Below are 27,295 nucleotides of genomic sequence, written 5' to 3' on the forward strand. Positions count from 1 at the left end.
GTGTTGAGCTCATTTTGTCCAATATGTGCAGTAAAGTTTCAGTTAATGATCTTCCACTTAAAATACTAGGACTCTGTGTCACCATAAACGGTGTAACCAAGGCATTCGTTTAAGCATGCCTAAGTCCCCAGCCTTTAATGGAGGCACAATGTTGTATCCATTCCTCTGCTCCGCTCAGGGTGGGAGCCAGGAAAAGCTTTTTGTGCACACAGCACTCGGTGCACACCATACTTCCATCCCTCACCCATCTCACAACTACACATAAATAATTTTGTGATGAAGGTAGCACAACCTGAACAGTATCGCTGAGCCAAACCAAGCACTGCTTCTTGTAACGCCTCCTCCCAACCCGTCTGGTGTGCACACATACATAAACAGATGCATTTATCAGATGCCTGTGTCTTTATTGTACAGATACCATATACCCTTTTCAATCTGTTTCTTCTCAACAGATTGTTCTGTCATTGTCCCATTTGCTGCCCGCAAAGAGGCTGTACTTCAGGAACTTTTACTTCAGGTACCTATCACTAGATTGTCTGTACTAAAAAGTTAATATTACTTTTAAGTGAACATTTACATTTATGTATAATGTCGTTTAATATTTCTAAAGGAGATCACTTTGGGGAGTATTTTACTCTCCTATACTAAGAAGAAATCTTCTTCATGCAAATTACTCTTTCTTCAAATGGCACAGTTAGGAAAAAAAATACCCTGAAGTTAAAACAAAATCTAATTCTTTCAGGCATTATTTCTGAGTCACAAATCTGTTGCTCCTGCAGATACAGGAACATGGTCCCAAGAAAGGCTGACCACTTCATCACAAATGCCTCACTTAGTGGAAGATAGTTGTGAAATTTCTCCTCAGTAGGCAGACGACTGCAGATGGAAAAGCCATGCTGCCCAAAGGGCTTCACAAGAAATTTTGTGCTTGTCTCTCCATTTTGTCATCCAATAGAAATTTAGAAGATGCCTTCTTCAGAAATATTTGTCCTGGCAGCCCATCCAGACAACATTCAGCAAACCCCTCCAAATTTTCAATAAACATCTCAAAAACCTTCACTAGTCCCCTCTATCTAGTGAATTGATTGTGACCTTCTCTAATGTGCTACAGCCCCTGGCCTGAGATTTCCTTCACAACTAAGAGCTTGGAGGGTTATGTACATTTCAGGCTGATGAAGAACAAACAAGCATTGTTGGCATGCCCACACTTGGCTCTGGAGTCCACACTCACGGTCCTCACCCTATTCCCTAGACAAGGAGAGCAGGGAGGGTGCAAGTGATGCAGGATGGGCTGTGCACAAAGCCTAGGAGTAGGAGCTGGTCCAACTTGCCTCCTGCATCCCCTCCCTGCAGGGCCTGGGACTTACACGGGGAAATGGGAAGAGGGAAAGTCGCGTACGGCAGATGAGGTGGCGCAGGCGATTGGGCGGAGTCGGGAATAGGCAGCCCGTGGTGCCGCTGACTGTGGCAGTGTCCGGACGGGGCTCGGCGCCCCTTTCCCGCCTCTCTCCGCCCTGCCCGGGGGTGCAGCTCTGGCCGCCGTCGCTGCACCAAGCAGCCGTGCCCGCGGGGTCCGGACGGGCAGCGGTCAGCGAAGGGACAGCCTGGGCGCTGCTGCCCTTCCCCGGGAGAGAGAGACGAACCGGTGCGCACACGTATGAATGCACATCCGTCACCACACGCATACGTACACCTGGGGTGGAGGGCGTACGAAACAAACCCGCAGCCAGGTGTCAGCTTTGGGGGCGGCCCGGCCCGGCCATGCCCAGCGCGGGTCCCTCCGTCCCGCAGCTCCGGTGCTCGGCGTTGTGCCGGCGCGGAGGCTCCGGGACCGACCTGAGCTCCTGGGGGTTTCGCTTCTCCATCCCATAGCCGAGTGCCTTTCCCCCCACAAAAATAAAATATCCAGAAGCAAAGACTATTTTAAAAGAGAAGCCGCGCGAGGCGGCGGCAGCGGTCTCCGGACCGCCCGCACAATCCCTGCGCTGCCCAGCCGCCCGCCCGGGCTGCGCCGCGCTAATTCCGCAGCACCGGAGACATGAGGATCTCATACCTCCGGACAACTGCGTGAGTCATAAATACACGGCGCAGGGCTGAAAGTCGACACTGTTTACAGCGACTTTGCCGCGGCCTTCGGCAAGTCAAACCACCACCCCCCGCGCAGGGGCCGGGCTGCGCGGAGGTTCCGCATCCCGCACCCCGCACTGCGGCTTCCGCGGGGGACTCGCGGCGGCGGCGGCGGCACCTGCGGCCGGCGAAGGGGCGAGGCGGGGGCGGCCTCCCCGCCACCGCCAGCCGTCCGTCCGTCCGTCCGTCCGCGGGAGCGCGGCGAGCGGCGCTGGGGAGGGACGCGGTGTTGGGTTACCCCGGCCCGGCCCCGCCGCCGCCGCGGGGCCAGCGGGTGCCGCGGGGCTGCGCCGGCGGCCGCGCAGCCCACGGTATGTCGGGCCGGTGACTTCAGCCGGGAGATATTTGGAGGCTCCGCGGGGTCCGGTGCGGGGGGCCAGCGTGTGTTTGGGTCTGAAAGCGAATCAGCGGAGGGCGCGTCACTGCCAAAGGGCCCTATAAATCCATCTGCGGCGCCGAGTCGCCCTGGCAAAGCCCCCGCGTCCGCACGTCCGGCTCCGCGCTCACTCCGTCCGCGGGTGCGGCGCCCCCCGCGCCTCGCCCAGCCCCGCGCCCCCACCCAGCCCCGCCGGCGCCCGGGGAGCCCGGCGCGCCCAGGCCCAGCCGGAGCGGGCGCTCCCGACACCGGCCCAGCTTCCCGCCGCGCTCCCGCTTGGATCTAAGCTTTCGCCGCGACGGGACCCCGCTCTGGAGGAGGAAGCCTCACTGCTGCTGCTGCTGCTACCGGCTCTGCAAATCCCAGTGCCGGCCTCTGATTCTCACAGCAGGCTGAGGGGGGGGTGGTTTGATTTTTATTTTTTAAATCGTTTTCCCCTTCCTTCCTCCGCTGGGGTGGGGTTTTTCTTGGTATTCTTTTTTTCTTTTTTTTCTTTTTTTTTTTCCTCCCGCCGTGGTCTGCGTGTCCGAGCGGTGCGCGGCTCCCGGCACTGCTGGACGAGCTGGCGTTACAGGAGCGCTGATGTCTTCATCTGACTCCCCGCAGTTGTTGATGGAGTGTCTTTCTCAGATTTCCAGGCAGGGTCCCAAGCGCAGCACCCAGCGCCAGCTCCCGCTGCCAGGCGGCGCTCCCCGCGGCTCGGGCCGCTCCCGCCGCTGCTGAGCGCGGCTCCGGGGCCGGGGCGGGCAGAGACCCCCGCGGCGCACAGCACCTGCGGCGGCGGCGGGGAGGCCGCCGGGGACTGTGCTGCCGGCTCCCCGCTGCCTCCATCCAGACCTGCGACCTTACCCCCCTCCTCCATACGAGCTCCCCTTCCCCGTTCCTTTGAGCAAAGAGGGTGCCGGCAGTCGGACCCCGACCTGCCCACATGAATCGTCCGGCCAGCCGGTCGACTCCACGGCGTTAATGTCCATCTCGGGTCCGACGAGACCAGCTCAGAGGTGAGGGCGAGGATGGGTGCGCGGGGGGAGGGCGGGCACTGTCTCCGGGGGCACCCCGCGGCACCCCGAGCACCACGAGGTGCGAAGGCAGCGGCCGGCGGAGAAGGCGCGCACCGAGCGGCAGCCGCGCCCTAAGCCTCGCCGCTGGACCGGGACCTCCGCGGCCGCCCCCCGGCGGGGCTGCTCCTCCCGGGCCGGACACTGCCCTGTGCCGCCGCCCGGGCCGAGCCGAACCGGGCTGGGGGCAGCTGCTACCCCCGGGCGGCGTGCAGAGGGCAGCGGGTACGTGCCGTGGCAGACTTCGGGCAGGGCGGCCGAGGAATGAGAAGAAGAAAAGAAAAAGGGAGAAGGGAAGGGAAGGGAAGGGAATCGGTGACAAAAAAGAAAGAAGGAAAGACTAGGGGAGGAGAAGAATACAAGGAGTGGGAAATGAGAAGGGAAGGCAAGAGAAAAATTAAAGGGAGATGGAAACAAAGAGGGAAGGCAAAAAGAAATCTTGAAGTAAGGGGGAAGGGAAATAGGAAGAAAAAGAGGAAGACAATAGGGAAAGAGGAAGGAATGGGGGAAAGGAGGAGTATAAGGAAAAAAGTGACAAGTGAAGATGAAAGGAAAAAGAAGAGAGAAAAAAGAGCAAAGAGAGGATAGGATAGGGGAAGGGAAAGGGTGGGGGGAAGAAGAAAGGGAATAAGAGAGAGGAAAAAGGGGAGGAGGTGAGAGAAGGGGAAGAGAGGGAAAGTGAAAGGAAGGTTTGCTGGTAGCACATCAAGTCTGCACAGACCAGAACCCGAGATCAACCCAGTCCTCCCCAGTCCAGCCTGAGAACAAGTGCCTTGGTTCTGCCCAGGTGCTCGACAAGCACAAGGTGACCTGCCCGCCAGTGAGCACAGGGGCATGGTCACACTCCCTGTGCCTGGAAACAGACTTCTGGGGCCTGCATGTTTGCCTTCCCCAATGCAGCTTTCTCTCAGGCATAAAAGGCCATCCTGTGCCTGCCTCTCCCACATCACTCACTTTTTGGGGATAGCCCACCTCACTCCTCTGGCTGCACGAGGAGCAGCTGTTGTTCCATCCAATGTTCTCAGGCCTGGCCTGGGTGAAGCAGAGTGATCTGGGGTGCAAGACTACTTAGCTTTGTCTCAGGGCTGGCACAGCTGGGGCAGGACTGGGGGAACATAGCAGCTGGGAGCTAACCCTGCCTCTCCTTTCTGCCAGGGGCCCGTGTTGGAAGGAGATCTAAGATGAAGTTATGGGATGTTGTGGCTGTCTGCGTGGTGCTGCTCAACACGGTCTCCACCTTGCCCCTGCCCACCGGTAAGACGCCTCCCAAGGGGTCCCCTTCAGTGGTAGAGGGACCTGAAGATGATCTCTCCCCCATCAGCCTGCTGCCTCCCTATGCTGTGCACAGTGACTGTAAGAAACATTCCCCTTTGTAGCAACTGCTGTCTGTCTTGCTAAATTTGCTTCTCTTTGCTCAGGCATCAAGATGAGGAAAGGATCCTCCCATTTTGTGCCCCTGTTTCTCCACATGTGGTGTCATTGGCTTTGGTCTTGCTTGAGCAGCTCCAAACTTAGTCATTCTCCAAAGCTGGGGGTTGACAGTTGCAGTTGCAATACCCCCTGCCCACTCCAGCCCTGCCTTCCTGGCAGTCCTAGGATCTCTCTGGTTGAAAAACATGGGGAGGTGGGTGGTACAAGTGTGTTGTATGCAGAGGAGCCGAGAGGAGGATCTGGTTCACACCCCTCGCAGCACAGGCACTGAAACTCCTTCTCCACCGCCTCAGCCTCCTCTCCCTGCTCAGACCTGCCAATGCAATTATTCTCTGCCTGTAGTGGGCGCAAGGCCTGGTGGAGGTTTGCCTCGGTGATGGGAGGCGCTGTACACATCCTGGAGTACTGCTGAGCTTCATTAAATCCTCCTTGGATTCTGATCTCGAAATTAGTGTGTCCACATAGAAATTTACAGAAGAGTAGCTGTGGTAAGGTTAGGAGCTTGATGCAGAGCAATCCACATGAGCTAGCTCACAGTAAGACAGTTTACAATCCAAATGACAGATAATAATGCCTTGCTAATAATAGGTCCTGTACCTACAATAGCAGGTACAGGATTTTCACAGTGGTATGTGAGCATTGTGTTAACTCTGGTGGCTTTTTAAAGAGAGAGGTAATATGACTCAGTAAGTGGTAGAATACTCACAAGAATAGTGGAGACATTCACTTAGCAAAGGCACAGACGCAGTTTGAAGGTTGCATCTTTTGCCCTTGCTCATCCCCCTCTCTGTTTAGCTCGTTACAGGATACAGAGAGTATCCAGTAATTGGGATTAATTTCTATCTCCTTTTCTGGAGGCATGTCCTTTCCCTGTGCCTGCCACAGCTCCAGTCACAGGCAGCCACACTCTGGCTTCTCTGGGAGCAGCTAGGCTAACACAGTATGGAGGCACCAAGCATTTGCTGTGACTTCACTTTGACCCCTCCCAAACACCGTCTCTTCCATACACATACGTTTATGCACTTCCCCAATTATCCTCTCTTCCCTTCTCTTGCTGGTGTTTCCCCCCTGCTGGAATCTTGCCTAGGCTCCCGCCTCTGCGTGTCCCAGCCTGGGCTCCTGCTGCTCACAGACTGGCAACCCTGACATCCTTTCAGCCCCTCCATAGAGGGAGGTTGGCCAAAAGTGTTTCCTGACAGGGCTACAGCCTGCCAGGATCATGGGGCTGTCACACATGGTGATCTTCTTCTCCATGGCAAGCCATGTGGTGGATAAGTGCTGTCCTGCAAAAGGCTATGATCAGCTTTTCAGACCACTGTGCTGTTCCCCTCTGTACAGGCTTGCTGAGGTGCTGGTGGCAAGAAGAGCATTAGGGGGAGAGCATCATTAGTCAGTTTGTAGCTCTAGCATAAACTTCAGGGTGGGAGAGCATTAATGCTCCATCTTTCCAGAGTGCTAGTATTTGTACAATGCCTGCTTTTATCTTGAAACCAGCTTCTGGGAATATGTTCCCTGGTAGCTGATTCCTCTACAGCAGCTCAAGGGGATAGGCAGCAGTAGTGGTTCTCTCAGTTCCTAATATGCAAAACTTCTCATCATTGCCTTCCTGTGGCATCATCTTTTTCCTTTCCTGTGGACTGGATAAACAAGAAGCAGGAAGAAAGACAGCCTGTGTTTTACCTGAGCTATGGTAGTATCAATATTATCTCTTTTTCCAGGGTACAGGCATGGGGTTAGCCATGCAGAGCTGTGTGAAAGGTTATTGCCCAGGATAGTCATTTGAGAAAGGACTGATAGTTTGGTCTTGATTTTTTAACTGTGTGTATCACTAACAAATGGGCCTGCTTGCAAGAGCAAAGAAAGCAGTACTATTCTTCACACCAGAAACTGAGGAAAACCTAGGGTGTCCCTGTGATCTTTGTAAGGCAGTAATTAACACAACAATCGAGTCTGAAAGTTAGAAATTCATCTCTATTTGCCAAGTCAGATGAGTCAGAGGAGACCTGCCGAAAGGTGACTGTAAGAGAGCAGTGGAATACTCTGGTGCACTTTTATGCTTGTTGATAGTTGTAGTTGATTTAAAAGAGTGTCTGGAAAACAGTCTGGAAACAGGCTTTGAGGCTGATCCTACCCAGGCACATCACTGCCTTCTGGCTGCAGCAGCACTTTGCTCAAGTCCCCCCCCCATCAGTGTCTGACATATTTGTTCTCTCCGCTTACAATTTGGTAGCGTGCACCCTACAGCACAGGAAAGACACAGAGCTAAGTACACAAGAGGAATCAGTATCTACACCATGTACATTTCCCTTTCCACTTGAAGGTTTCTCTTGCCATCAGAGCACAATGTGCCACAAGCACAGAGGTGTGCTTGCAGCTCCCTGGACATCTGCTGGTGAACCTGCCATGTATTCCCATCTCTGTGGGTGCTGTTGGTCAGCTGCTTTGCTAAGGGCTTTTGCAGGAGACAACTCACAAAGCGGTGGGAGTACCATCATCGCCTGTGTGTTGCCTCATATGCATAGAGCAGTGTGTGGGCCCTGAGCAGGCCTGGGTGCTGTGTGCATTCAGAGAGGTGCACTGCTGTCCCCTGAAGATGTCCCTTTGCAGGCTGAGTGTAGCCATTTTTCTCCAAGGCCCACTGCTCCTACTGCAGAGAAGTTGTGTCTCACACACACCTCTTGCATCCTGGCTTAGTAGGATTGTTGAGATAAGTCCACCCCTAAGGGCAGGCCAAACAGCTTGCTGCAGAACACATCTGTTTCCCAGGCCCTTGACACCTTTTTATGTTCTTGTTTGATGGGATTGCTTTCTCTGCAAAGCACTCAGAGGTCACCTGATGTTACCCCATCCCTTTCAGGTTGGCTTGAAACCTCCCTTCATTTCAGGCTCCAGGCAGGGTTCTAACCTCCTGGGCTGATCAGGTGTAATGTGCTGACCTTTGCTGTTCAGGGCAGTAATCAGAGATGGCAGAGGGTGCTAGCAATTGCAATCTTCTGCATTTTTAATTGGACTGGAGGCTGGAGTATCCTCCACAAATGCAGTGCTTTGGAGATGAAACACCTATTTGTAGGTGTTTTGGCATCAATATTCATGGGATAGCTTATTTCACACCCACAAAAATCAGAATAGATGTAAAGTTTATAACTGTTTCATTGTTTCCCTTATGCTGCAATCCTCTGGAGGAAGAACACTATTAGCTTAAATACCAAATGCAAGTAGAACAAATATAAACCACATTATTATAAACTAAATACTAAGTCAGCAGCCTCAGAAGCATGACAGTGCAGAGCCAAACACTTGTTTGCATTATACATAGTCACCAGTGAATACATCTTGTAACTGCTTGCTGTTGGATGCATATAATCAACATGTACATGAGGACTGGAGTGTCCTAAAATCCATTATATGATATGTATTCTCTAGATCAAGTGAGAACCTTTACTAAGAACCAGTGATAAGCCGGTAGAATTAAATGAAACATCTCCCCATGGGATTTTCCCTCCTAGTAAGAGGAAAATACAGATTTTTGCATCCTGGTGTCTGAGTTACTCTACAGCTACTGAATGATCATTCACTGTGGGAGCTCCTTTGGTATATACTGTGACACACCATGGTGTATATGTGTTATACTCTGTTAAAAATTCTTCTTAGTCCAGCTAAGGTGTATTTAATGTTGAGTTACTGCTTTTAGCTGCAACTTTATCAACTAATATGGAAAGTATCTAGAAAAAATAGTGGTATTGTAGAGCTCTTTAAGGCAAAACCAGTATTTAATTATGCTTCCAAGTGAATGCATTTCCTTCCCTACAATATTTATTAGGCCCATTCAATGTCACAAACTACAACTCTCATGTTTTTGCCCAGGCCTTCCTGCTCAGCACACCCACGGTGTGCATATGTGCTTTAGACTAAGACACAGAAGCTGCAGAGGTAACCCGCCCTGCACAGTAAACCCAGTGCATCAGGGAGGTATCAGCCACACCGAGCAGGTGCCAGCCTGTGCCATCTGAGCTGTGTGTGCCCAGCACAGCCAGTGCATCCATCTGGCACATCCTGCCATTGTCCGACCGAGTGCGCCTGGGTGCCCAAGCCAGCACGTGTATGTGCTAAAGTTTGTTTGCACAGGATGTCTAGGCATTCAGAAATCCCAGGCATTCAGATTGGTCCTTTCATGGGCAAAATTCTAGAAAAATAAAGAAACCAGGCAGATGTGCTTAAATCCATAGGCATGTAACCCTAAAAGCAAATTCCTCTGCAGTCTCATGAATATATTCCAGTGAAGAGCACTTTGTGACTTAAGGAAAAAAAAAAGTTCTGAATTGCAGGATAATAAAGTTCTATTTCTCATTTTGAGTTATCCTTTGCTGAAAGTGTTAGTTCTTTGCTGCTTTTCAATTTAGGAACCTCAAAAGGTTGCCAGTGAAACTGTGGATGCTGTTGGATGTTTTGCAGGTGTTTATTGACAGGTAACATAGCTGGACATACTTTTCTTTGTCACCTTCCTAAGACTCTTCAGTATATTTTAGAAATACCCATGTTCAGGATTTGCAGATGAAGAGCTTCAAAACATTCCTTGAAAAGCTGAAGAATTCGGTTGTGTTAAATATTCATTAGACTGTCACTGAATTCAGTAGAGGAGGCATTGTTTGTCCACTAGTAGAAGATCCTCTGACTGAGAGGTTGTAATGTTTTCGTAAGTTATACTGTTCCTGGTTAGTACTGCAAAAAGCGGTTTTAAAATAACCAAAGGTACAAAGGCTTTGAGAAGCCATTTGGGTCATCAAGTCCCACCCTGTCACAATTGCAGGTGTTCGGAGGTCAACATCTAGTGCAGATACCCAGCTGTCATCCCTCCCCCCCACCACTATCTAGAGATCTCAAGATAAAACTTGTAGTACATAGGCCAAACCCTACGTGACTACATTTGTTGGGGATTCCCATATTTCTGAGATAGTAAGTGAATAAGTAGAAATAAACAAGCAATACAAAATACTGCAGCATAACCATGTCCAGGATCATCAGACATCTAAATAGGCCACTGACACATTAGTGCTGGTAGAGTGGTTAGCACTGCAGAGTGGTCATTTTTTACAAAACAGCTCAGTTCCTGATCAAGAGATATCCTTTGTTAAAGAGAACCACAGGAAAGATTTCAGTTGTTCTTGTAATTTCAGTTGTGATTGCAAAGAGAAGAAAAAAAATAGGATCAAAAACACAGCTGCAAATAAAATATTAAGACAAAAATGTATGCTATAATATGTTTTAAGATCAAGGACTTAAAATTAATTTTGTGAGGTATTTAATGTAGCAGCATTTTTCTTAAGGAATAAAGCCACTCATATGACATAGCAGAAGTTTAGGCTCTGTGTATTATACGTCACTTAAACTGAAACCTGCAGGTACATTTCTTTGAAGTCTTTGAGACTTGTGCAAATACTTTAAAGATTATTGGACAGGAATAGTCTTCAAAATAAGCAAACACTGAAATCCATGCATTTATTTTCCTGTGTTGTGGCTGGCAGTGTTACAGGAATATGCCAAAACTTCTCTGGTGGCCACGCTTTTAGAGGCAAGCTGGTCATATCCCCATTAAATAACGAATGGTGTACAAACATCTGGACTATCTCTGCTTCCATCCAGAGCATATGTGATTTCTTTGGCAAAATCAGCCATTATGTAGGAAACTTCTGAAGGGAGGTAGCACCCAGTGTAGCAGTTAGGAAGGACCTTGCTCTTCTGAGCACACACCAGCTCTATCTGGCAAAGTGCCAGTCCACACTTGCCAGCAATAACAATTTTCAACTAGCAATATTAAAACCTTCCATATTGTTCCTTTTGTAAACACATTGAAATGCAGGCAATTGAAAGGCAACAATGAAAGATCATGTGTTATTTATAGATCAGATCAAATTTGATAGCAGCAGAGATTGCCACAAGAGAAATATCAGCCAAGATTTTGCCCAGACTGCTCTGCCAGTCTACGGCCACAGGGAAGAGACTGGGTTAGGGTCTCTTTAGAGTCTGTCCTTCCTGCTTTGCTGCGTGTCTTTGTTCCTTGGGGATGCTTCTAAAACCCAGTGGGAGATGCAGCGTAAGAGCACAGGCATTCTAGTAATAGCTGATGTTATTGATTTAAGCGTGCTCTTTCCCTTCAGTGAACTGTTATTAAAGAGGGGCTGGGTTACCATCATGGGCTTTTACTGATGTCATAAGAGAGCTGGGCTGGATCGCTTCTGCATCAGGGATGGTGAAGAAATACCATCAGTATTTCCTCCATTAAAACCTGTGTGCTTGCCTATTAGCTGGCTGCATGTGTTCTTACTAACAAATGTTACATGTTTCGGGTCTCGCTCATATATTCTCATCCGAGCCTGTCATAGGATTTGAGGTTCTAGCTTAACCAAATATTAGGAGTAAACCTAGGTTTTACGGGGAAGCTGGATATTTACTCAGCATGGTATGGGTGTGGAACAGTACCAGATCTTAGGGAGGAGTCAGCAGGTATGTGTCTTGCCCAGATTTGGCTCCTGCTTGGTTGGTGGCTTCAGGCAGGATACTGGCACTTTTTCTATCTTCCCCTTTTATACTCTTCATGCTGTAACTTCTTCTGGTGCAGGGATGCTCTGAGGGTACTTACGTACCCACCACCCCTTAAGATAAGGTCCTAGTGCAGATGGGCTCCTGGCAGCATGTGCAGGAGATGCTACAAAATCTCAGGTGCAACTGCTGAAAAGCCAACTGCTCTGTGGTGCCCAGAGCTGGTGATTCAAAGCTCTGTGCCAGAGGCAAGATTTCATCCTCCTGTTGCTCCTCTGCTCCTTGACTGCTGGGTGAGATCTTCCTCTGCCCACCCCAGAGAAGCCAGAGGTGGGAGTGGGCAGAGGAGGGCAGCCCAAATCGGGCAGGGTCCTGTGAGAACCTGCCTGGACTAGGTGAAGAACAAGAAACTCCCGTGAGCAGGTCAGCTCATGGCTTCCTCTGCTTCACACAGTCCATCTGACCTTGCTGTTTCCCCCTGCGCTAGGGACTTGCCACACTGGCAACAACTGTGGTGGTCCTGTTGTCTCCCTGCTTTCTTCCTCTGTTGAGAACCAGCATTTCTCACTGCAAGAAGGCAAGCAAAGTACAAAAAGGGAGGCACTGCCAAGCGTGGCAGAGTGCAAATACAAAGGACTCTGTGGATTTGTCGTTATGATCGACATGTGGGAAGCTGCAGGGTTAGCTAGTGAGCTGCAAACACGTAACTTGACTGCTCCATCAGGAGCAAGAACACCAGGAAGGTCAGTCCTGGGCCTTTTACCAGTGTTACCTCATTGTACCTGACTGGTGTGAGTGGCCCTGGCATTACCCACCAGGTTATTTAGCACTTGCCTTGATGAGAGACAAGTGACACCGGGGAGAGGCTCCATTTCTAAGGGCTCTCTGAGTCTGAGGGGAGCCACAGCATGGGCTGGGAGTGAAGTAATACAGAACTGTATTAAACATTTAAGGATGAGCTGACCCCGGTTTGTTTGATGCTCTGTTTCCTAATGGATGCAACCAGCGGGTTTCCATTTCACTCTCGGTCCCATGGATTTTCAGGCAAGGCATGAAAGCAAAGTCATGCCTCAGAGAGGTGGTATTTTAATTGTTTAAATACCAAAAACTTTTCAGTATACTCTTTTTAACACCCGCCTTCACTTAGATGTGTTCATATAATATTGTCTTTTTATACCAAATATTTCATTTTCAATAAAACAAATGTCTTATCCCCACCACAGTTGCTACTTTCTCACTTTGTAAAGCAGAATGATCATCACATTCGTATTTTTAACCTAAGGTTGCACTTCCACAAACATTTCCATGCATTCCCAAAGCAGAACTCAGGACTGGATTTCTCCGGGGGCTAATGGGGAGTGCTGTGACTGTTTGGCTGGAGGATCCTTCACTCATGCATGCTGCCAGCTCTTCTTGTGCCCAGGGGACAGAGACCGTGCGTGGGGACAGCCAGGTCAAAACTTCAGGTTCCAGAGAACATCAGTGAGGCAAGAATTTCAGTTTGCATTACAGAAGGATGTTCCAAACCTAGGAGTCTGGGTCAAAGCTATGATCCGACTGTGCTCTAAGTGTTTACAAAACAAGCAAACAGCTTGCAAACAGCAAGCAGATGATGCAAATATTCTTGTGTTTGGGTTTTTTGTGATGGGTTTTTGGGTTTGTTTTTTTTTTTTTTTGGGTTTTTTTTTAGTTGGTTGGTTGGTTGGTTTGGTTTTTAAATTAGTATTTTAAGTGAGTCTCACTCCTTCTGTTGAAGGTGCTCACCAGCTGTGCCCCCAGCCTGATCACTCTGCTAGATTCCTATTTGTATGTCTTGTGACATTTCATTCTTTCTTTCTTTGCCTTTTTATTCATTTTTCTGGTTATGTGAAAAAATCTTCACAGATCAAGAGCCCTTGTTCAGCTGGACGAGGGATACAGAGAAGGTGCTCAGAGGCACGGTGGCACATGGACTGTCACCAATGCCCAACAGTCTTGGTTCTCTGATCCTGGAAAACAAACTTGTATTCTTGTTGCAACCATAGGAAAAGGCTCTGCCTGTTCCTGCCTGGGTGGCATGGTAGTGAAAGAGGGAGCATGGAAAGGAGCTGCAGGAGAGTGAGCTGAGCACAGCAGGACACACGTGGTGGATGCAGTTCCCACAAGCCCTGCTGCCTCTCCAGGCTCCTGCTGCAGGGACACGAGGCAGAGGTGGTGCATAAACGCCTGCATGTGCCCGCACACAGACTGCCTCCAAGGGGCTTCCTCAGGGAGCTGGACAGTCAGGAAACAGCTTTGGGAATTGTGACATAAAGCCCAAACAAAACCTCATGACTTCACACCAGTCTGTGGCACCATAGTTTAAGTGGTGGGGCTCAGCCCATCACACCCAGCCACTGGGGTCTGTGAGCCTTTCTCCCACACTCTGAGCAAGACATACAGAGAGCCCATGTTCCCTGAGGGAGGATTTTACTTTTGAAGGACATACGCTCCTTTCCTTTGGGAAACACATATTTTCAGGTGCATCACATGTGCAAGACAACATTTGCAAACCTGTATTGAGCATGTGCTGCTCTGGCTATCCTATCCTATCCTATCCTATCCTATCCTATCCTATCCTATCCTAGCCTATCCTATCCTGTTCCATCCTGCCCTGTCCTGTCCTGGATGGCTTTTTTTAAAATTCTAATTCCTTCACACCCTGGAGCTTGATACTGGGGACTGCTCCTCAGAGATACTTGCTGCTTTAATGCCATTATCCCAGCATTTTCTGTTGGCACATTGCACAACATGACAGGCATCTGTCATGTGTTTGTTCTCTCAGCTTTTCCAGCAGAAGGCAAGTGTTTTCAGTAAACTAGTTTGTTTTGAAGAAATGTGTGTGTGTGTGTGTGTGTATAATTAGTTATATTTGTGTGTGCATATGTGTAAATGAAGAACACATAGACACACATGCAAAATGTGTATCTGCTCCTTGCAGGGGTGTGAAATCCCCTCAGCAAACTCTGTCTGCTGCACAATCAAGTCAGCACAGTCCGTGCAGTGTGAGAGAAGCAAAGGTGCTGTGAGACTCTAAACAATGTTGCAGACAGAAGGGTAAAAAAGTACCCCTCTATCAAACAGCTCTATTCTGCTTACAAACCATGGCTACACGCTAAGGCAGCCCCTATGAGTGTGCTGATGTTCCCTAGCCACAGCTCCATCAGCACCCCCATTGCCCCCAGCAGAATTTAAAACAGTGCAGAGAACAAACAAGTGCTCAGCATGTGATGTCTGTGCTGCAGAGAGGTGTCAGATCCCTGGAGCACATCTACCAAGTGCCCATCAGGATGGGGACATCCTGCAGTCAGTGTTCTCCACCTTCCCTTCTGTCTATTAGCCTTTTATGGAATTTAGTCATAGAGGTTATTGTGCTTATTCATGTATGATGTCTGGTGGTAGCTTCCAGCATTTACTTCTGGTTTCAACCCATCATGCCTGGTGTCAATGCTGGTGTTTCCACTGGATTGCTCTGGGTCCTATTTCAGCAGTTTTTCACAGCGTTTTGTTCAGGCTCTAGGTCTTCACACGCATGCCTGTTGGAAAGCTGAATATCCCTACAGAGCCATGACTGGCACCTCAGCACAGGGCTAAGACAAGTCTCCCTTCACTCCTGGTTGTCAATCTTTCTTCCAGACCCCTGTGACCCATTCCTAGTGATTTCTTGTAGTCACACTGATGACTGATTTATTAAGCAGTAGAAAAATTAGCTGATTGCAGGGATTGGAGCTGTTGCTAAGGCTGTTAAATTATGGAAGCAAACCGGGGGTACCTCGGCCGTGCATTGGAAGCTGCCAAAAGAACACTGCTGCATTGCTCACAACCAGTCTGGAGCTCCACAGCCAGAGGAGAGTGCTGGTTACAGAAACTTGCAAGGGCTCACTGAGTAGCCCAGTAATGCAGCTGCCACTGTGTTGATTTGATGTACCCATACAGCCTGTACCAGCACATGTCATTTAGGTGGGCAAACAGTGACCAGGATCAAGAAGATCTGCACATTTTCTCAAGGGGAGCTCTGTGCCTACTGTTTCCACCAGTTTCCTATTATCAACCACAAGCCTCTTGTCTTCTCCAGTGATGTAATCTCCAAATATTGGGGCTCACTGCAGGAGTCTTACTGGTAGATTTGGATACTACATGGGATAGTTTCCAGTTCCCTGGCCTGAAGAGAAAGTCCACACTGGAGGCAGGAAATTGGAATTCATCTTACTAATAGTACTGGCATTCCTCCCAGTGAGTCTCCAAAATATATCCTGGTGTTGCAGGAGGGCATGAGCAGAGCAGGGATCCTCAGCTCCATTAGACACTTGGAACACTTCTTGCACAGTTCATGTTAGAGCCTTAATGACATTAGCAGAACCAGTCATGCTGCCAATGACCCCGTTTTCTGGGTGCAGCTTGTCTGTGTGTGTAGGTAGGACTTCCCTAGTTGAATGCTCTTGGTTTGATTATTTGATCTACTTTTTCCTCTACTGCGTGCACCTTCTGCAGGGTTGACAGTGCATGACTGCATCACCAGCATTGCATGGGGTGATGCAGACCAGGCATTTAGTTTCCTCAACCTGAAATGTCACAGGCCACTTGCAGCGCAGAAAGCTCTCAGTGGCATTACCTCCCTTGGTGCAGCCAGGGTAGGAATCACACATGAACCAGGATGGATATCAGCATGCACTTTTAGCAGGAACACAGCTCACCACATGGGTCTGCCCTCCTCCTATCTACTACCCTCCAGGATATTGCTGACAGAACAGTGCTCAAACCCTGTAGCTGTCTGATATTTAGCCAAAGTACACTCCTGTCTATAGCACTCTCACAGGGGTAGGTGGTATTTTTGCCCCTCAGTTGCAAGCCATTTAAAAGTGATGTGAAGATTAATCTTCAGTTAATCCACAGTTTTGTTAATCCACAGTTTTCTTTCTCCCTTCTTGGGAGAGGGAACTCTCACTGCACTGGCAGTGTGCCAGGCTTGAGATAAGTATACGGTTGAAGGTTGCAAACAATAATCTCTACTTACAGGTTGGCTTTTCCTGTAGCTGTCTGTTGCCCCCTTCCTGATGGTTGAGCACTGCATTAATTTTGTTAAGCCTTCATGTGTTTCCCTACCGTTGTGTTTCACTCTCCATAGCCAAGGTCTCATTGCATCGTACTGTTGGTATGTGCTGGGAATACATGAAAGAGGTGTGGGCTGGTGTAGTCACAGTGGTATGAGAGGAGGGCATTTGAAGTTCAGAGTGGAGAAGGACACTTCTAGAGCGAAATCCTCAGGGCTACATCCTTCTCTAATTTGGTTATAGACTAAGAAAATTAGTTTCTGTGTAGGAAGTCTAGAAACTACTCAGTCCTGAGCAACAAGTGCCTTCTACCATCTACTTTCCATCTGTATCTGTGTCAGGGCCAAATTTGTACTTCAGCAATAGGGGTTGTGTGAGCTCCATGTGGCTCATCTTTTTTAACTGAGTCTAGAAAGATGTCTACCCCTTGTTGCTTTAAAGGAACATAGCCCGCCTGTTGCCTGGACCTGGTTCTTGCTGGGTTGGGCAGTACTTGTACAGAGTAGGCAGACCAGCCTGTTCTGCAAAGGAGCTGGTTGGTGCATCTAGTGGACACTTCCATCCGAGCAGCCCCTCTCCAGTAGGTATGGCTCACAGTGTGTATTTTGGTAGCTGCAACAGAGCTAGAGGAGTGCAAGAAAGGTGTACTTACCACTGGAGTTGCGGGATATGGGGCTGGGTCCTGCCTTGTTCAGGTTCCACCTAGCTGTATAGATAGCAGCCATCTCTCCTTCATGTCTTTGAACATGAACACTGCTCTCTGGGATTGTTCTTTTTAGCATGGATAAAACAAAGTGTAATTCACTTTTTTCAGTTCCAAATGCTACAGTTTATAGCATCCTGTTGGCCTTGTATCACCCGCAAGGTGATACAAGGTTTCCAGCTTCCATTACTCTTTTACCAGTCTAAACTATTTTGCTGGATCCATCCATCAGATCCCTCACTATTGATGGATAGAGGCCTCTAGATGTGGCTGCTTCAGGCAGCAGTCCCTATTCCTGATTATGTGCAGAGGCTCTCTGTTTCAGCAGGTTTTTGCACCGGCAGAGTTAGGATTCTGCTGCCCCCCCATCTCCTCTGTATTTGGTGCTTCTGCTGAGGATATGAGGGTGCACTTTTGCTAGGTAGTGGGGGAAGCCTCATGCCTTTGCCTCCTGTAGGCAGAGTCCATGCTACCCTGTTTGAGCTGGGTGCCTGTTCTGCCTGGTTGCCCACTGGGATTCCCACCTTACCGCACTCATTAGGGAAATCTGGTGCTGAGCTTTTGCCTAAGGAGCAATGCCAATCTCAGCACCTCACTGAGTGGGAGCCTTTGTGTAGGTACCAGCTCCTGACCAGCACTGCACTGGATAATGCCTCTCCCAGTGTTTGGTGTTCCTGCAGTATTTGTAGGAGCATTGGAGATGGATATTCCCGTATATGCAAGACCAGTGTGACACGGTCTGTTACGTGTTGGGTTTTAGGAGTTAAGTACAGAAAGGAGCATTCTCTTAGGACTTACTGGAAAGGAAGAAGTCTTAATTTTTTGGGCAATAAATATGAAAAAAACTCTCAATATTACAATATAGTTTAAGATGCAGTCATTAATAATGCAATGTAAGGGCATCCACACACAGGGTCCAGACAGCCTGACCCTTTGTTAGTTCTCTGCATTCACTAAAGCAGGTAATTTTGAGAGTTTTAGTCCATGGGAAAATAAAGGATCTCAAAATGCATTTTTTTTTTCCAAATCATGATATAATGGGAAAATTTAGAACCATTTCAGAACACATTTCATTTCACCCTTCTTGAAGAGATTCATTCTGCTAGTATCAAAACATTTCATTGACTTCATTGTTCAATTTACTTGAATAATTCATCAATTATATATACCAAATGATAAATTAAATAGGATGAAAATTAAATTTTCATAAAAGAAAAATGCATTCATAGTATTTTTCTAAAAAATTACCATAATACTTCTATTCTGACCTATTTCTACTCAGTGTGATCAACATCTTATGATACAAAACACTTACATGAGAAATTTTTCAAAAGCTATGAAAATAATTATTCCCTAGAAGCAGTAAAATCCTAGGCATTCATCCAGGAATAATAACGCAGTCTGGTACCCCAGGAAATCCTCCTTCTGTCATGCCCAAAAACCTTATTGACAGGTGGCTTTGGCAATACTAACTGCTGCTGGTGTGAAAAGAAAATAATTAACAACTATAATCAAAAAATTGCTTTAAAGAAACCTCTTCCTGTTGCTACTTTGCTGGGAAGAGTCTGTGTAACCTCTTTACAGTGGCTTCATCTACCTCTTAACTAATTTTCATACCATGACATGTTTTTCTTTCCCTCTATTTCCACAGGGCTCATTCAGTATTAAAAGATGTGCTGAAACGCAGATACACACAGAAATACAAATACTTCTCATTTATCTTTCCCCAAATGAGTTTCTGTGATGACCTAAACCATTCCAAATTCTCCTTGATTTCTGAGGGTCCTGGGCATGTGTTCTGAAGTGATGGGCAGAAATGCTTGCATGCGCATAATATTTTTGAGTTGTGAATGGACAAACTTCATGATAACTGATGTGTGACAAAGCCTTTTCTCTCTTTCCCAAACAGCTAATATGCCAGAGGATTATCCAGATCAGTTTGATGAGGTAGTGGACTTTATTCAAGCCACTATTAAAAGACTGAGGAGGTCACCAGATAAACAGACTCCGATTTTTTCTAGGCGGGAGAGAAACCGTCAAAATGCAGCCACAAACATAGAGAATTCCAACAAAAAAGGAAGGAGGAATCAAAAGGGCAAAAATCGAGGATGTGTCTTAACAGAAATACATTTAAATGTGACCGACTTGGATTTGGGATATGAAACCAAAGAAGAGCTAATTTTCCGGTATTGCAGTGGATCTTGTGATGCAGCTGAGACCACCTATGACAAAATTTTAAAAAACTTAACCAGAAAGAAAAAACTGGTCACCGACAAAGTGAGGCAAGCCTGTTGCAGACCCACAGCCTTTGATGATGACCTGTCCTTTTTGGATGATAACCTGGTTTACCACATACTGAAAAAACATTCCGCGAAAAGGTGTGGATGCGTCTGACAGCTGCATGTCGGGGCAGCACCAGTTCTCCATTCCTGCTATGCTGCAAAGAGAGGGACCAAGGTTCCCAGGGAAGTGTCTGCTCCAAGTGGAGGAAAACGGACCAAGAACACAGACTAAGGAGCCATGAGAGCCTGGGGATAAGGAGGCATGCGGCAGAGTAGAAGGATGGAGACTTCTGGCGTCCTATGGGGATTTAGATAAAAGCTCAGGTGGAGATGACGATGGATGGATGATGTGCACGCTACCTTTCCTGTTTGACTCAGTCCACCATCAGTGAGACTCAATCCATGAGGAACGTGCTTAAAAACACAACCCTGCCATACCACGCTGTGTTGTAGTTTTGCCATGATATACCAGTTATACCAAGAAGCTTAGCTAAGAAGTAGCTTAGGAGTCCCTTACTAATCCCCTGTGCCCTCAGCTCTACTGAAAGACACATTGTGCTACTGCTCACTGGAGGGCAGTTCCTGAGTGCTTAGGACAACTCCTAAGCTATAAGATTACCCTTGTAAGTAAGATGATATTTGGCAAGTATCAAAATGACCAGTTCTTCAAGTTCTTTATGAAGCAAAACAGTTCCGCTTACTGGCTAAGTTTGGTTATTTCCATATTGTGTTTCTTCAAAATGAGTGCAGGATTTTGTTCTTCTGCTACCTGTGAAAACAAGTTGAGTTTTTAAGCACTTCTTCCTAGTATATAGTAAGAGAAATAACAAGCCCAGCCTACACAAAATGCGTTTCTTTAGGTTTACAAAGGACTAACGTCACTTGCATAACTACATTTCTGTTTGGTCATTGTGATTGAGAGAGACTACTTGATGCAATGCATCCCTTCAGAGCATAAGTATACAGAAGATATTTATTGAGATTAAGTTATTTTTATTTATTACAGTTCAGTAATGAGTCTCCTTATTTATTAAAGTGTCTTTCAAAGGTGCCAAAGTAGATGGCACTTGGGGATATAGAGAGACAAAGACGTTGGGAACAACGGTCCATGCTTTTGGTTTAAGGTGTTAACTTGAATGCAAAAAATCACTTACTTTACCTTTTTTTCTTTTAAACAAAATCTTGATTATGTTCACAAAAGGTAGTGCTGAAGCCTGCAGCCCTTATTCCTATCACCAAGCCTTTTGAAAATTACTGCAGTCATGCATGTGCAGGAGCAGCAATGGCTCTGGACAAGTGAGGGTCGCAGGACTTGGCTCAACATTAGCAATTTGTTAGAAAAACTAATTTTAGTCATATTTTAAATGTAGCCACATTTTTTCTCACACTTTATGCCAACTGACCTCATATAACTATTGACAAATGGAAAATAATCACATTTAGCCTTATAATTTCTAGTTATATTTATTTAAGCTTTTCCTTCCATACTTCCGTATAGAAGAGGTTAAATCCCTCTTACTAGTTAGCCCTGGATTTAATATAGCCTGCAAGTAAACAGTTGTGTTAAATAACCAGAGTGTTTTGTATAATTTGCTGAAACATTACAGGATCATACCCATGCAGCAGAACAGCCCAAGTTTCCTTAGGAGGAGGGAGGTTGTACAGCAAAGGTGTTTGTACGTGACCGCTAACACAAGCTCTCATTCTGGAGACATTTTTCCCAAAAGAGCAGGAGTGCAGGTCACTAGACATACCTGACAGCCAGTGAAGCATCAACTCCCACAAAAGCAACAAGAAAAAAAAAATCCTTATTGAAAACCATGGTCCAACCTTTTATCTCATGCATGTAATGGCTCTCCATACTCATTTTGCCCTGGGCCCCTTGGGGCAGCACTGAAGAAGGGTCTAGAGGTCAAAAAAGTCCAGAACAGGCATAGAAAGGTGTACCAGGTGTATGGCACGTAATTCATCCCCAACTTCCGCCACTTTCCTGGGCGGAGGAGGGATAGGCCTGGAGAACCAGCCGCAGGGTGTGTTCTCACACTGCCACGGGGCCGCCGTGCCCTCCGTGCTGCTCAGGGGTGGTGACACCCTGCGCTGGCACCTTGTGGGCCCTGGCGCCCGCCGGGCGCGGGGACAGCCGCGCTGCGGGGCGCTGATCGGCGACAGCGCTCACAGCTGCGCTTTCTCTTGCCCCAGCTGATGAAAACTTGCCTCAAAGCATTTTCTGTGCAGCTCGAAGAGGCTGCAACCAAAGCAAATCTCTGTGTTCAAAATACAAAAGGGTAAAGTTTGTGATTTTTTTTTTTAGGTTTTTGGTTGGTTTTTTTTTTTTTTAGTTTTTAGACCTTACTGAAGACAGGAGTGTGCTTCTCTGGATTTTTTTACTTCACCTGCAATTATATGTCTCAGTCATTTGTGTTAATCAACCAAAGTTCTCTACAGACTTTATTTTTGTACAATATTCATTTTATAACTTTTTACGAAATAAAATTCATTTCTATTGTTACATAGTTGTTGTTAGTGCTTCCCCATCATATAGTTCCCAAGTTACAGTGTTGCTCCGTTTCCCAATCTGCATGAAACAATGCTGCAGGGACAGAAAATCCTCCATGAAGTGGAGCCTTCCTCTCCTAACTCACCGACACCTTTAATGTGGATCAGAGGTGTCTGTAGCTTCTTAGTGAAACATAACTGAGTCACTGCAATAAGTGATTTGAAAATGTACGGTGAACAGTGACAGTAATCTACACAGGGGCAGGCTTCAAGCCTGGGGTTACTAAAGCTGTCCCTTGTCCATGTGGCCTTGGCTATTCATGGCCACAGTTCCTGCACTCGGAGAAGATTGCATTTTGCTTTGCTAATCCAGGTGTCACATCAGTTGGACTAAATTCCATCTACTTTGTCAGTTCTTGTTTTTAGTCTTTAAACAGGAAAATAAAACTCAAGGAATTTTCTTTTCCACCACGATTATGGAACAGATGAGGACAGGTTTGGTGGCTGTGGCCAACAACATTTTCTCAACTGTTTCGTGTTAAGCTTTGCAGTTCCCATCACAGAGCCCACAAACACACGCAGACTTACAGGTTTCAACACCGCACTCTGTACTGCTGCAGAGAGGAAGAGGGAGCGTCTGACAGCGAGCCAGAGTGCAGGAGATCAAACACTCCTAATGCACAGCATATGGACGCCTTGGTTTCATTTGTGCTGGCGGGGACCATGCACGCAGGCCTAGCCCAGCTGCTGGAACGCACAGCACAACTTGCAAGCCCAGCTTTTGGAGCACAGTGTTGAAGGCATTCCTCCTCACATGCCACTGCCTCCACTTCTTGCAGCAGAAGCCCATCCATCACATGCAAAAGCTGGACACATGAAGTGTTTGGCATGGAATGACCTGCAGTTCCACATTCAGAGGAGATTGTGCACTTTCCCAAGAGCTGGAGGGAGTGTCTATGTCAAACACAGCTGTGAGGTGCTCCAAAGTTTAATCTCTGTTCTTACACCCCTTCTGTCTGCTATTACAGGGATGGGAAGCAGAAGGTCAATGCAGATGCCTTCCTTGGTCTTATCAGGCTCTGAGTGGCTCTCCATGAAGCAGCTGGTAGGAGTACTGTTGCTTGCATGGAGCTGTTTCACTCTTCTTCACCAGCTTTCCTGGTGACAGCAATATTGGAGAGAACAAAAGAGGCTCTGCTACTTCTGCTACAGGCTTACCACCGCTGGGCTGGCACCTGCAGGCTCATTTTCTGGTTAAAGTGAGGTTTGCAGTGGTTTCCTGGCACCCTGTATGTGTTATAGCAGTTTGAAACCTTCAGCTGGGAGGTTGTGCAAAAGATTTTTAAAAAGGACTTAGATTTTCATTTGTTACTAGGAAGTGCCAGTACTGGGGCTAGACATTATGTTGCTGCTTGAGCAGCAGGCACAGCACTACTCTGGATCCCTTCTGGAAGATATGTCCCAAGATAGATAGAATTTTTTAAAGGGAGAGGATAAGGCAAGCACCATAACTTTTTACACTTACTGAAGGTCAGGATGTTAAAAGCTTTATTACCCAATATCTTGATTTTTTTCTTTTTCTTTTTCAATTTTGTGTTGAATTTTCTTGGATTGGTTAGCATAGTGCTGCCAAACAAGAATGACTGGCTAGATACTTAGGAAAAACTGTGACTGTCTAAGGAAAAGGCAGGTATTTTGCAAGGAAGGCTTATTTACTGATGCAGCTTGGAAGTCTGTCCCTCAGTGAGACCCCTCCAGCAGAAGGGATTGCAGCCATGTGCTTCCCACCAGCAGGACATCAGGCGAGAAACTGTCATAACAGCAGGTCCTTCTGTCCATCCCACAGCAGCCTGGTGCTGCTGGTCTCAGGACAAAGAGGATGAAGTAGAGAGAACTGTGTCTGATTTTGGGTTGTTTCACCTCTACCCACAAAAGTGGAGAAAGACAAAGGCCGCCAGTGCCTCAGTCTGGAGAAGCACAGGAGGAAACCAGAAGCAACATCATTCATTGCAATCTGGATAGCTAACTAAAAATACAGAGGAAAATATCAGGATGAAGAAAACAAATGGAGCTGACACATTGTATAAATAGGTCTTCAAATGTCATGGACGGCTGGAACAAAGATGTTTTGTTTCAAAGCAAGAGACAACTTGAAATGGCTCAGTAATACACATTGAGAAGTTTGCTTATTTGGAACAGAGCTCTTCTAATGAAAAGGTTAATTGTGTTGCAATGGAAAAGAAAAAAGGCAAAGCAGAGGCCAGGCCTGCACTCCTCACCCTGACAAAATTTCCCACTGGCTCAAAGTGAAGATTTTCTATCACAAACATCACAGGACTGAACTACTAACATTCCAATAAATTATACAGTAGGTATATTCATGGTCAGTAGGTATATTCATGGGTCAGTAAGAATAGCTAAATAAACCATATATTCCAGCAGCATAAATCCCAATGGCTTTCAGACAAGTTGCAGCAGAAGCCAGTGAGGGAAACATGGTGCTCAGGTCAGCCTGCTGCAGGGAAGTTTCCTTTGTCAGGCACTGAGCTCCAGTACTCAAGGTCAACAATGAGATGTCTTCACTTGCCATTGTTTCTTTCACTGCTGAAACTGCAGTATTTTATTCACTTTTCCCCAAAATGTTCACTCACAAGTGAAGTGAATAAAAAAAATGGGCTTTTGAAGGCTGAAGAGGGCTGCTCTAATTATCCAAAGAGCTGATGTTTTGCCCGCAACTTCTCCAGCTTTTTGACAGCAATCTGAGTTCTACCACATGTGCAGGTTTCTCCCTCTGCCCAAAACCTTTGTTTTTCTGTCTGCTGGCACACTTGATGAGGAAATCTTCCTTCTCTGTCACCTTAGGAAAGGCACAAACATTACTCCCTGGCCCAGACTTGCACACATTATCCCCAGGTGGTCCTGGCAAGGCTAAAGCCATGAACATCCTCACCGGCACTACTCCTTTGACTGTTGTGGAGTTACTCCAGCTTCATAGGAGTCTGAAAAAGTATATCAAAGCTGGTTACTTTCTTAGTAATATTCACATACAAATAGAAAAACTGTATCCTTGTACAATCCCCCTACTCCTAGTTCTGTTTCATAGAATCATAGAATGTTTTGGGTTGGAAGCAACCTTGAAAGTGACCTCATTTCAACCCTTCTGCCACAGACAAGGACACCTCCCACCAGACCAGGTTGCTCAGAGCCCCACCCAATCTGTTCTTGAGTATTCACTGGCATGGGACATCCCCAGCTTCTCTGGGCTGTCTGTTCCAGTGCCTCACCACCCCCACAATTAAGAATTTCTTCCTAATATCCAACCTAAGTCTACCATATTTCAGTTTGAAGTCCTTCCACCTTTTCCTATCACTACATGCAATCATAAAAAGTCCTTCATCAGCTTTCCTGTAAGTCTTTAGTTACAGGAAGACTGCTATAAGATTTCCCTGAAGCCTCCTCTTCTCCAGGCTGAACAACCCCAGTGGGTCTCAGCCTGTCCTCAGAGGAGAGGTGCTCCAGCCCCCCAAACATCTTCATATGTTTTGAGATTTCCAGAGCTTTAACACATTTCACTCTGCTCTGATCATGTTGCTAACTCCTCGGGTTTTTTCCCACTGGCACTCACCCACAGTTTTCTCTTCCTGGACAGCCTCATGACTCACACACACATTAATCTCTGGCTTCACACATGCTGTAAACATGTCCCATAATTCTTATTCCAGGTTAATATCATTTTCCTCTGATCCAAACAGAGTCAACAAGCACTTCTTGGTAACATTCAGTATTGCTTCTAACAGAAGTTTCTATCAGAAGATGAAATTTTTTCTTTAAAAAACTCACAGTTTAGAGATCAATTTTGAATTAATGTATTTTGAAAGATACAGAGACTCCTTTGCCCTTTTTTTTGCACAGGACTAGGCAGGTTCTCTGAGGGTGAAAGTGACTGTACAGTCAGGGTAGGATGAAGATCTCTCAGCACCCCATTTCTTACAGTGACCCTCAGCTGGGAAAGAAAGGAGCAGAATAAAAAAGCAAACTGCGAGTGGTATATTCCCTAAGAATTCCATCCCCGACCCAAGAAATCACAGTTCAGAACATTCAGAGCCATATGTTTTATTGGTGGCTAACAATCCTTGGCAGGTCTGTCTTGCTGAGAACTTGCCCGATGTGAATTAGAGCTCCCCTGCACTCTGCGCCAACTTAATTCTGTGCAATGCAAGCAAGAGCTTCTCTGCTGCCACTGAAACTCCATTTCATCGGTTACCTACCCATTTTGGTGTCCCAATGAGTTGCCAGACCTCCACCTTTGTAGTCCACATGGATCTGTCCAGCCTGAGGAACCTGCATGTCTCTCACCACCCGTGTCTTTTCTCTCTCTTCCATCTGGACCACAGGGAATAAGATGCTGCCTTCAGGATGCTGCACAGGAGCAAACCTTGGATTTCCACAGAGGCACATCAATATTCTTTTCTGTTTTCCATTCTGTTTCCAAAAATTCCTTTCAGGTGCTAGGTGAGGAACTCATTAGAAACATGACTCCAGAGGCAACACGTTACATCCATTTGGGAATCCCCTTTATTTAACACAGAACTTTTTGCCAACTATCAGGTCTGAACCTGACTAACTCCAGTTGTGTTGGTCTATGCAAGGTAGGTATGATGTGCCAGCCAAAATAAGGGGTTTTTACACTGAGGTGAAAGCAGTGTGAGCAGTGACCAGGTGCTGCTGCACACAAGGGGTTCAGGGAGAAGGTGGCACTTGCCACCCTCCCCCACACGGAGACCATCAATGGAACAGGGCTCCTGCTATGCCAGGAGACAAGAGGGAAATGCAAAAATGCATCCAAAAAGGAAAGTTGCTACGGCTCGCACATGGACAGGGTGCCTACCAAAAGGGAAAAATGAAGCCAGTCCAAGGGGCCGTTTGGGAGGAGCTGAAAAAAAACCCTGCAGCAGATTTTTTTGTGTTTATCTAGGACATCAAATTCTGCTTACAGCACATGTTTTCCTGTCAAGGATATCTGGTTTCATTTCAGCTACAAATGTGAATCTTATTTTAAAAGCCAGAGCAAGTCAGTGATAATGAGACATTTTTGCAAGGAGTATAGAAACCTCCCTTTCTGATTCTGACAACTGGCAAAACAAAATTTGGAATACTTAAAAATGTTCTCCAGAATCAACAGCTCTCTTGGAACTTTTTCTGCTAATACATTAAGA

General features: G+C 47.0%; 1 protein-coding gene across 1 annotated transcript; it reads left to right on the forward strand.

Annotated features, from left to right (window-relative positions):
- The first annotated feature begins 2,859 nt into the window (after positions 1 to 2,859).
- GDNF (glial cell derived neurotrophic factor) lies at positions 2,860 to 21,970 on the forward strand. Its single transcript, XM_041396021.1, has 3 exons — positions 2,860 to 3,504; positions 4,717 to 4,914; positions 19,211 to 21,970. The coding sequence occupies exons 2-3, from the start codon at positions 4,743 to 4,745 to the stop codon at positions 19,693 to 19,695; spliced, it is 657 nt and encodes a 218-aa protein (XP_041251955.1). The 5' UTR covers positions 2,860 to 3,504; positions 4,717 to 4,742; the 3' UTR covers positions 19,696 to 21,970.
- Positions 21,971 to 27,295: the final 5,325 nt, after the last annotated feature.

Source organism: Onychostruthus taczanowskii, unplaced genomic scaffold (genome assembly GCF_017590055.1).
Source record: "Onychostruthus taczanowskii isolate IOZ18803 unplaced genomic scaffold, ASM1759005v1 scaffold123, whole genome shotgun sequence".
Lineage (NCBI taxonomy): Eukaryota > Metazoa > Chordata > Aves > Passeriformes > Passeridae > Onychostruthus > Onychostruthus taczanowskii.